The following is a 12,350-nucleotide window of genomic DNA, read 5'->3' as shown; positions in this document are numbered from 1 at the left end:
ACAGTTCAACAGGCAGGCAGTTTTAAGAAAGAAGCTTTGTTTATGGAATCCACATTTAGGTAGAGATAAAGAATGGGGGAAATTATTGATAATGGTTTTTGATTTTAAATGTTTAGGTGTCAATTTGCAGCTATTGTTCTTGTTTTCACGTAACGCTAGACACTATTTGTTCTTTTTTTGTTTTTTGTTTTTTTCAAACCGAATAAACGTTTTAAAGTGAGTAAAACCACTAAAATATTTACCATATTGGTAGGAGAGTAACTTACCTTGCCTTTGGTAACATTTATTATATATTTGATTTTTTTTTTACCACTTTTTCGTAACAATATGTATTGTAACAAAAAAAAAACAAACTCTAATTGTTATAAGTAGGGCTATGACAAGAGAATATTCTTATTGTTTTGTCTCCCAAGTATATATCCGACACAGTTAGACAGTTAATCAATCGAGAACCACGTCATTATTAAAAAACACCAGATATTAACCGATATATACTCGAGAGTTAAAATAATGAAAAGAATATTCTCTTGTCATAGCCCTAGTTACAAATCGCCGCTTATCTCAAATCACAAGAGGTGACGCGTGCATAGTATCAATTTGATCAATGGATACTTGAACTGGACAGAGTGATCGTTTTAAGAGGACGGCTCTACGAGATTTTTTAAAGATGAAACTTGAAAGCCACCATGTTGTAGTCAGCTGGGAATTGGTGCTTTGGTACTGTGTTTCAAAATGCGTAGTTCTTTGAAAGGGTTAGTGTTTGAATATTTGGAGATTGATATCTCGTATTAATAATCCTCTACATCCGGGCAGCGTTTTCAGCACAGTTTCCAGGTGTTCAAACAGGTAATTTCGGCTATTTGTCTGCATACGGTTATCAAAACCCCAGGTGATGTATGTAAAATAACTAAAAAATAGTTCCTCAGACATTAATAAATACTGTAGATCTTTATTAGAGTGTTTATGAAAAGGACTTACCATTTATCCACGCTACTCATGAATAAGGGGATTGACTGAATGAATATTTGTAGTGACGGTTTTAGCAGGCCAAGTGGTAAACCGAATGGATGCAATCCTCCGAAAATCATCATCATCATCATCATCGTCTCGTATGAATTTAAACATACTATTGTTGGCATTTGTTTCCATGATAGAACTCTTTCTAGAAAGATATCGGGTATTTACGGGAGGAAGCACATGAAGGTTGCCAACATCCTAACGGAAAGCGATTTCTGTGGAATGAACGCGATTCGAACTTTGAACACGCAGGTCGTCAGTTCGTTTCGTTAAACACTATACCACGATAGCCTTCACCCTCCGACGTAATATGGTCCATGGATAAGAAGCCTTTGGGAATATGCCCTGCTCGTTGAATTTTCTCGTTGGCGATAAGCACGCTGAAGTAGAATTGAATATTTTTTGCTTATGGTAAAAATAAAGGTTCTTACTGTAAATGTTTACTAGGAGGAATTAGTTGTTTTGAGCTCAACCCAAGATCTGCCATACAAAATAGCGATCTCGCATAAATTATTCCCTCATATCCAGGCAACGTGTTACCATTCTGGAAATCACACGATATAAATCCCAAGACAAAAGAAAGAAAGAAAAAATAAAAATAAAAACAAGAACAAGGATTTATAATATTTACATTTTGATGAAGTGTTTATTTTGATGTATTGTTTTCTTTTTCGTACCAAAATTTACAAAATGTACATCGAGTGAGCAAAAAGAATTAAATCATAACGAAAATAACCCGCTTATTTATAAGCGCGCCATTTTTTTTTTTTTCATAACGATTTCAACTCTTTTGCTTTAAATAAATTAAGGTTTGATCCCGTGAAAGTGAACATTTTACTGTGAAAAAAAAAAACAAACAAAAAAAAAATGAAAACTTCAAAAAATGTGTACAAGAGTTTCAAAATAAACAAAATGATAGAAAATAAAATGTTTTTGATTGTATAGTCATCGTCCCCTTTTTTATGACGATTGGTAACCGTAAAATTTAAATAAAGATTATAGTACATAACCGGAAGCATCGTTATAACTGAAATATATTAACTAATTTTCTTTGATCTGTTAACTATATGCCTTTGATCACAGTATAAACTGCGTTTGATAACTCGCAGAACTAATACTTAATTTGATTTTAATTTTGTGTGTTTATTCCTTTTTCATGAAAGATGTTCTTTGAATGAAATTTCCTTTGCGTAATATTATATTAGTCACCAATCCTCAAATTTTTGTTAGTATTTTAAGCTTCATTATTATCTAAAAGGTTTCTTCTAAAGAAAAATAAACATTTCTCAACCCTATATTTCCATCAAAACAGTCCGTTCTTATTTAAGATCATTTACAAGTTTTCTAAATAATATATATATATATATATATATATATATATATATATATATATATATACATATAGTAGAAATTGTAATTAATAAAAACTGAAGAAAGTGCTCAATACTGTTGTAGAGCAAATATGCGTTTTATTTTTTATTCCCGTATCTTTCTGTTAAGTTACATTATTGTTTCAGCTACCCGGCCGTGTATATATATATATATATATATATATATATATATATATATATATATATATATATATATATATATATATATATATATATATATATGTTATATGTTGTGTAAGACGCCTATACACTATATATATATATATGTTATATGTTGTGAAGGACGCCTATACACTATATATATATATATATATATATATATATATATATATGTGTGTGTGTGTGTGTGTGTGTGTGTGTGTTATATGTTGTGTAAGACGCCTATACACTATATTAATTTGAATTTGTTTATATTTTTTATTGATATTTTGGGCGATCTTTTGTTTTTATCGCTGTATTTTTGTGTAAAAGAGCGGAGGATCGCTTGAAATATTAAAACAAAATATAAATTAAAATAATATCGTTTTTCTGCTTTCTATCGAGCCTTATTTACCTGAAAGGTGGTCTCTAGAAACATGCGCGAGTAGACAGCAACGGGGCAAATCACAGATTGCATGTCTATTTTTTTAACAGTTTATAATAACTTAATGTTTGGTATTCTTCATTTTAATTTGACTATCCTGTGCATAAGTTAAATTGTAGTTGGCGTAGATGAGATATGCCGTATACTCTTAGCGCGAATATATGGCATGTTTAATGGGGTTCATTTTCGGTTAGCCGATTTTGTTCTGGCTCATTTAGATAAACTCAGTTTTAATTTCTTAACTCCTTTTAGATTCCCGACGATACTTGTTAATATCGACACATTAGTTGATCTGCGCAGACGGAATCTTATATTACACGCACACACACTTATATTACACACACATGTATGTGTGTGTGTGTGCACGCACTTGTTTCGTCGATATTAGTAGTAATAGCTTAAACTGATTAAAACAGTACTAAGAATAATGTACAAATACATACTTATTGCTCTTTCTGAGCTTCGAGGAAATCCTTTTAGACTGAATGTTGTTTATTTTTATGTTGTTAATAACGTTAATGTATATTTAAGAGAAATTATTTAGAAAAATAAAATACTAACAAAGATTTGCACAATGCACTCCATTCCAAAATCTCGGACCATCATGGTTTATTTTTAACCATAAAAATACCCCTAGAAGACGGGAGTAAAATTTTAAAAAAAAAATTACCTAAAATTATTATTTTAGCTACCGCTTTATCGTTAATCGATTGAAAGGCGGAATAAATTGCAGAATAGATAACAGTCAAGAATTAGTGAACAAATAAAATAAAGACAAATAATTTATCGCAAACGTTTGTAGGATCAAATTTGTTGCCTTTATTTAGTTTCCTAACCCACTTGACTGTTATCTACTCTGGAATTTTATTTTCTCATTCAGATTTTGATGCAATTTATGTTTGGAAAATCACAACACAAAACAGTAATTTGAACAATAACTTTCTCATTCTCATCTTCTACACATTTACAGTACATAGAATTGTCGGTTCTTTGTCACGACAGGGGCGCGCGAGAATTTTTTTTTTTTTTTTTACATGTACGTCACCACTTATCAAGGCCCGAAGGCAACTCAGGGATTAGGGTTATTGCGTGTACAGTAATCAATGAGATAGTATTGTAGTAATCATTAGTATTGGAGATTTGATAGAGTGTCTTACTTAAGGGGCGGTTAGTCAGGAATTTGTTTATAGTGAACTTGAAGACATCTAAGTTGTACGTCAGCGGGGAAACCGGCAAACGGAAGAGAGTTCCACAGGCGTGCACTTCTAAGAAAGAAGCTTTGCTCATGGAATCTACGTTTGGATTTAGGCACAGATAAAGAGTGGGGAAAATTATTGACAGTAGTTTCAGCCAGACGGGTGTTTCTCGTGAAGGATTGGCGAGGGGAGACGAGAGATTGGAGCTCAGACGAGCACTTGCCATGGAAATAACGAACAAGTACAAAAGTATTATAATAAAGGACGATTTCCGTTTGCACTAAAAAAATCCTTTGGAATTTGTAAGCGTAACGTCCTTAAAATTACTTTCAACAGACTTATTTAATAATGGCTGAATTGTGATTTTTTTTCTATAATTTTATAACCTTGAAACTGACGAATAGAAATGCAATTTCTGACTTAGTAATATGGTATTTTTTTTCTCGCTTTTTAACTAAAAAAAGATTTAAAAATTCTCGTTCGCCTCTGTCGTATTGAAAAAACCGATTTTTCTATTTTTTTTAACTTTTTTTTTTTTTTTCAAAATAAAATGTTTCTCTCAGAGTTCTTTTTTTTGTGGATTTTTACTTTTTTTTATAAAAAACTAAATCAACATCTCATTCTTTCACGAATTTTGGGCTCCGAGTATTTAATTTATAAATTCTATGATTAAAAATATAGAATTCAATAAATAAAACTGGAACTGTTGTTTTTTTTTTCTTCTTCTTCTATACATGACTTTGTCGTATTCATTTTTATATTTTTGTTAACAGAGGAAAATAAAAAATTGTATATATGAGTATATACAATTTAATTTTCACACCTGAAAAAATATGATAGACAGTTCATTTTAGAATTGGGGAGGGCAGCTTTTGAGGGATCGTTTTTATGATGAATTTCTTCTCGGTCTGAATCACAAATTTCACACGCCCGTCCCCACCTCCACCGCCGTACGGCTCAGCCCGTTGCGTACGACGTGTAGGGGGGTTAGGGTAATGTTTGTAAAGGGAAAGGGTCCACGTTCGAACATCTTGGACGAATCGAATTCATCGGCGTTATAACGAGTTTTCAGGTGTTAAAAAAAAAATTGAGAACATTCGTCTCTCATTCAATTTTTTTTACTCTCTCTGATTTTTTGAGGTTTTTCCTGGTTTTCAAAATTTCTCATAAAACGAACATCAATTTTGATTTTCTCATCTTTTTTAAGAAGTCAATTTTGATCGGGTTTGATTGTTCACAAAAAAATGTCTATTTTCCTCAGAACCAGATGCTTTAATTTCCTCCTCAAAACATATTTTAGTCGGCGGGACATCTAGGAAAGTACCCTGATAAAATAAAAAGAAAAATGAAATTAGTTATATAATAACTAACTAAATAACAAAAATAGTGGTGCAAGTCCATAATTAAACCTAATTTTAAAAAATACAAAAAGGAAAATCTTTATGATGAACGTACCCATCTCTGAATGAAAATTTCATATTCCAAAAATCACGTAAATCAATTAAGTCGTTTTTTTTTTTCTGAACTATAAGAAAATCAACTATTACGAGGACGCGAGAACGTCAAGTCTTGATCTGCCATTACAGAGAAAACTCAATTCGAAATATCAAAATAACCCTTTTAATGGCTACGAGTTATTATTAAATTCGCTAAAAATCGTAAACAGTTATTTCATGTATATATAAAAAATGCTTGACCAAATTGTCTGCTTTTTTTGGAATATGACAGTTTCGTTCCATGACAGTATGTATGTTAAAAATACTTTTTCTGTATTTTTTTTAAAATTAGGTTAAACTCCGGAGTTGCACCCAAATATTTATCAAATAAATACTATCAGAACTTTATATATATATATATATATATATATATATATATATATATATATATATATATATATATATATATATATATATGAAAGTATAACATAACTGAAAATCGGGAACTCGTAAACCAAAAAGAAAGTTTATATAAAACGCATTAGATTGAAATATTCCAACGATTATTGATGTACGGACACTAATGTTTTTTTTTTGTTTTTTTTCTTTTAATCGGGTAATTCAATAAAAAATATGATAATGAGACGCTAATAAGATGCTATTTTATTGACCCAAATATTAAAATCGATTTGTTCAGCAATTCCAAGTGATGAGAACTATGAATCAAAAGGAGTTCGATTAGGAAAAAATCGCAATGAAAATTAAGATAATTGTGTTTACATTTACATTAGGATCTTTTGCATTATATGATTGCAAATAATATTATGCGCGCATATTATAGTGATCATTATTATGCAGCTTTTATAATCATTATTATATAGCTATTATTATTCGCATTTGGATAACTATTATCATTATAATATTCATCATTATTTTATAGCCATTATTACTATTATTATTTATTATTATTATTATCATCATCCTATAGCTATCGTTAATATTATTTATTATTGTTGTTGTTGTTGTTGCCCTATAACTATCGTTAATATTATTATTATTATTATTATTATTATTATTATTATTATTATTATTGTCTTATAGCTATCGTTATTATTATTATTATTATTATTATCATTAATATTATTATTATTATTATTTTATTTATTTTTTTTATTATATCATTACATAGTTATTATTTTGTAAAGACTGCATACGTCATTTTTTTTTTTGTTTTGTATAACATAAATTATGATAATCATTTTTCCCTTTTCCAAAAGAAACAGAATTACTATTCAACAACAGCAACAAATCGTCACTTTTTTTCATTTTAGGATCATGTGAATCTCACAACACAAAATAAGTATCAAACGCTAATCTCTACACAGATTTCGACTATCGCAAAAAGTGTCGAAAATCCCGGGCAAAGCTGGTGATGCGCTTAGATAACCAATACCATTAAGCGCGCATGCGTGTAATATTCTATTGAAACGCCCATAAAATGCTCCCCGCCCGTACTTTCGGAATATTAGAAATGTCTGCGACTAGAAAAAAGGATTATCAGGAAAATAGCAAAAGTGCAATTACATTATAGCCGATTCGGAAATAAAAATTTAAAAGAATTAAAATAATTTATGTCGAGGATGAAATTTGTTAGAATTCTGACCAAATAAGGATCAGTTCTAAAATGTTAAAATGAACTTAACTAAAAATTAAAATTTAAGCGGTTACATTTTGCGTGTTTTGAAAATACCAAAAAGAAAAAGAAAACATTTTAAATGGATATCCATTATTGTCGTCACATTATTTATAGGCAAGCAGTTATAAGAATACCTGTTCCAGGACAGATAAAATTAATTACTCGAACAGAACAGTTTTTAGTATTTTTTGTCACCTAGAGACAATTAAAATCAATTTTTATACTACTGAACTTTTATCTAGAATACTTATTCAAATCCTGGTTAAAATCCTTTAAATGATTTCGATTATAGAAAATCACATTATCTTCAAAATTTATGCTAAGAAAATGAAATACACGAAATTCATTTCTAATTATAGATCAGAATGTATTCAAATATGTAATATTTTAATTTTCAAATTTGAGATGATAGCCTAAATCCTAAAAATCCCTTCAAATTATCTCAAAGAAACTGAAATTCAAGAGAATATTATTTTCTTTGAGATTCAGTTAAAATTTTATAAGCATTGAAACTATACACATGTTCAGGAAGGGCTTCAATCACGACTTTGCTCCTTTGGCATAAATCTCAACTAAATATATCCCACATTACCACCCTTAACTGATATGTTCCAAACATCATAATGATAGGTTACTCAAGTTAAAGAGTGAATTATGTACAAATTTATTAAACACACACACACACACACCTAACTTTATATATAGAGATGGTGTTTATTTGCTCCCCCACTGAGCAAATTATGCACAAGGCCGTTTTTAATGTGAGGTTAAAACCAGCTCCCCTAAAAGTAGGCAAAAAGGGGGCACTCTGGTTACCAAAAATAATAATTGTCCCAGTATAGAGGGTTTCCCCTCCATTGACTGGTACAAACTATCCCAAGTGCAGCATCTGTCGGAACAGATACTACACTTTGATCTTGCCCCCCGTGCCGCCGGTAACTTTATATATAGAGATGAGCCTTTTATATATTTTCATTCAGTCTTAATTTGTTTAAGAAAATTTAAACTTTTTCGAATCTTGATGCTTAGAAATGGATCTTAATTTAATGTCAATAAGCGTAGCAATTATAATCGATTTTATTTTTTCTAAAACAAAATAGGTAAATATTAATTCATAATATAAATGAAATACTTGATTTTCTCTCGTGCTCAACAAATATTCGCCATTAGACAAGATGTTTGAAAATTTTGCACGTCTAAAACTATCAATTATTTGCGAAAATGGATGAAAATGTAAATCTATTATGTCGGGTATCATTCATTAAAATATTTATTGTATTTTTCAATTTAATTCAATAATCATAATAATGCCAATAATAATAATGATAGAATTAATAATAATATTTATACTATTACAAATAATAATGCCAGTAATACTAATAATAACCTTAATACATATACACTTACTACTTACTACTATTAATACTACTACTAATAATGTTTGATATGAAAAAACATCGCGTACAAGTTGAATACATATACGAAACATGTATATGTATACGAAACACTAATCCATAAAATTCTGTTAATCACATACAATGAATCGTTCCCAATAATTCTGTGAGAAAATCCTCACACAACTTTTATTGAAATCGGGTTGATATGTCGCAAATGCGGTCAATGATAGATACACATTTTATTCCTATCCCCAGGTTAGACATAAGGCTAGATATTAAGTTGAAAAACCAATGCATTGGGATTACTGGAATCTGGCATATAAAAAAAAATTAAAAAAATGTCTGAGCAACCCAGTCGACTTTCTTTGGAAGAGGCGAGTCAGCGACTAACCATTTCTAAAGGAGAAAGTAAAGCCTGGGAGAGTGGGTCTTTAGACTTCACAGGATTATACCACGACACCAAATAACAAATTCTCTTCTCTGTCGGGGCGATTTTCGAGGAGGAATTCCAAATTGGCACAAAACTTACTTATTAAATACATCTCTCTCTCTCTCTCTCTCTCTCTCTCTCTATATATATATATATATATATATATATATATATATATATATATATATATATTAGTTTGTATGTCAGCACGAAAATACGATAAAGCAATAACCGACTAGAGGAAGTCTTTTTCGCCCCCACTGGATGTATATAATTACACACACACACACACACACATGCACACACACACACACACACACACACAGAAAGAAAGAGAGAGTCTGTCATCGACTCATTGGCCAGCCACTTGGTCTTAGCTTGCCCCACCACCCACGACGACGAGGAGGACCCAGCCTACCGTATAGGAATGCACAGAGCCGGGTGTACACCTGTTCAGAACGTGCGACTTAATACGGGTCCCACGCCGCGATAGGCGCCAGCCAGTCTGCTATTCCCGACAGTCGGCATGCCTGGGGAGGTAGGGGAGGGGGTATCGGCCAAGGAGAGGGAGGTTGGCGGGTGAGCAGAGAAAAGAATGGGGCAGGGAGGGTGTAAAGCAAGTATTTATTGGTTTTGTTTTGCTTATTTCTTTTCGTTTTTTAGAAAGGAAAAGAGAGGTGAGAGTTGTACCACATGTAAGGAGAGTCTCGTTCACACACTAGCCACAGTGCGCGCATACATACACAGCCATATATATATATACATAATAGACGTTTGTGTTTTGTTTTCTTTCGTAAGTACGAGTCCTCGTACGAACTGGGGTGATAGAAATTCGTCTTAAATAGAAGTGGCTAACATTACAAATAAAGACACACGTGCGGCCGTGTGAAATTTTCATTTCAATACACACACACACACACACACACACACACACACACACACACACACACAACATACATACATACGTACAGACGCTGCAGTTGCGAATAATTGGGGATGTATTTTGTTGGCTATTCAAGCATTGAACCAATTTGAAAGATTAAGAAATGCGATTACTAGACAAGGACATGTTTAAAAATAGAACAGCAATATTCAATTTTATTCATTTAATTAACAAGGTGTGGGGGTGGGGCAAATGGAAAATATATTAAATAAGATTTGTCAAACTTTATAAACAAAACCCCAGTGTTATCTTATAATTATATTAAATACGTAGCAGTTATGACATATTCTCAATATATATATATATATATATATATATATATATATATATATATATATATATAGATATATATAGATATATATATATAGATATATATATATATATATATATATATATATATATATATATATATTAGTAATCCACGGTTTAATCCACGTGGCAAAAGTGTAGAGAGATCTTACTGCGTTTATATAAAAGGGCACAATAATAGAGGGTTGCTGATTAGAATACAAAATGAATAAACATTTCGTTAGTGTACACACACAGAGAAAGACCGTGATACAGTAAAACAGTCTGTCGGAGTGACTATATATATATATATATATATATATATATATATATATATATATATATATATATATACCTATATATATATATATATATATATATATATATATATATAGGTATATATATATACATATATAAAAAATATAGCTATACATATATATATAGGTATATATATATAGGTATATATATACATATGTGTGTGTGTGTATTTTTAAGATCCTATCGAAAAACAGTATGTTCAATATATTAGATGGACCAATTAGCAAACAGGACAATTGAATTAAAGCTTTAATAAACTGCGATTCAAATACAAAAATAAGATCCAAAATTAAAAAAAAAATCCTTAACTCCTCAGTTTTCAAAGATATGGAAAGATTCTAAGATAAAAATCAGTAAAATTGTACATTTTTATGCATACGCAAATTATTTAAAACCTATGCATTAGATTCCATCTCTGTAATCTGTATCCATAATGAATAGTTTTTACTACGTACATAATTTGTACTTTCACTCTCATATTCCTACGGTCGAGCACTTCAGTGCCACTTCACACATATATCAACACTTGAGCTGCCCCTCCCGAACAAAAATAAAAGTACATATTTTTTTTACAATTTTGTCTCCAATTCGCCGAGCTTCCCTATTAATAGAGATTAATTAATCAATATTAACTGAATTTCGTTTGCTTAAGTTAAATTTTTGTTCATTAGGAAACTATTGAATTATTTGTTTACTAGAAAAAACATAATTTTTTAATTAACAGACTTGTTTATTTGTTTAAAAAAAACATAACGTCAAACATATTGACAAAAATTTAGAACAATTTTGTTTTCAGTTAGGACTAAAAGAGTAAAAATAGATTAATTATAAGTTTAGCAAAATGGATTAGCTGACATTTAGTTTTATTTTGTAAATGGATCGAAAGGAATTTGAAAGAATAGCTCTAGAATATGTCCGCCTAATTTTCATACTGAAAGATAAACCTTGTTTCGATCTTATGTTGAACATGGAAATTTTTTAAATAATGGCGGATTTAGCCGAGAAACCATCGAAGGCCTAATGAGAAACATCAAATATACAATAATATATATTACCATAATAAGTAAAAGTTATCTTTATACCTAATTGTTTCATTTTTCGTGTTTAGAAGTAATGTTAGATCTTTATTTCATCCTAAACATTCACTTTTTACAAAGAGGTTTAGATGGCCGCCAAAATACGAAAAAATGTCAGCGACTATGTTTGTTGACTAACCCCTAAAAGTGAATATTTAAGATGAAAAAAAAAGAGCATTTTAAACTATTTTGAAACACGAAAAAATGAGCCAGGTATATATAAAATAAGGTTTATTCACTATGGTAACATTTATTTATTGTATATTTGGTTATTTTTTTAACTTTTTTTTTATTTGTGGGCTTCCGTGCTAAATCCCCAAATAATGTTTGACATTATTTTAATGTTAGCAAATAAAGAACTAAATCTTTTAATACATACCGGTAACAAAAAAAATCTCGCTCTATTCGAACATTCATGTTTATTTCGACACGGGTCGCTCAACAATGGCATCTGTGATCATTTCTACAATGTCCTGAAAGAGAAAATAAAAGGAACAATTAGTTAACATAATCCTTGCATTTTTTAAAGATTTTTTTGTCAAATTACTAATCTTCTTTTGAAGCTTTTCTCAATGTAAA

General features: G+C 30.3%; 1 protein-coding gene across 2 annotated transcripts in view; it reads right to left on the bottom strand.

Annotated features, from left to right (window-relative positions):
* Positions 1-3,960: 3,960 nt before the first annotated feature.
* The window catches only part of LOC145296713 (DNA-binding protein inhibitor ID-4-like), a 17,080-nt gene continuing 8,690 nt past the window's right edge, over positions 3,961-12,350 (bottom strand). For both annotated transcript variants that reach the window (XR_013870010.1, XM_080142696.1), the window contains exons 2-3: positions 12,151-12,244; positions 3,961-5,512 (exon numbers count right to left, since the gene is read on the bottom strand). Coding sequence is in view for 1 of the 2 variants with exons in the window: in XM_080142696.1 (XP_079998822.1) it covers positions 12,191-12,244 (54 nt within the window). In the remaining variant the exon portion in view is untranslated. The remainder of the gene's footprint in view (positions 5,513-12,150; positions 12,245-12,350) is intronic.

This window comes from Euprymna scolopes, chromosome 17 (assembly GCF_053919585.1).
Source record: "Euprymna scolopes isolate OS-2025 chromosome 17, ASM5391958v1, whole genome shotgun sequence".
Taxonomy (NCBI): domain Eukaryota; kingdom Metazoa; phylum Mollusca; class Cephalopoda; order Sepiida; family Sepiolidae; genus Euprymna; species Euprymna scolopes.
The sequence above is the reverse complement of the archived record's forward strand: the minus strand, read 5'-3'. Positions and strand labels throughout refer to the sequence as shown.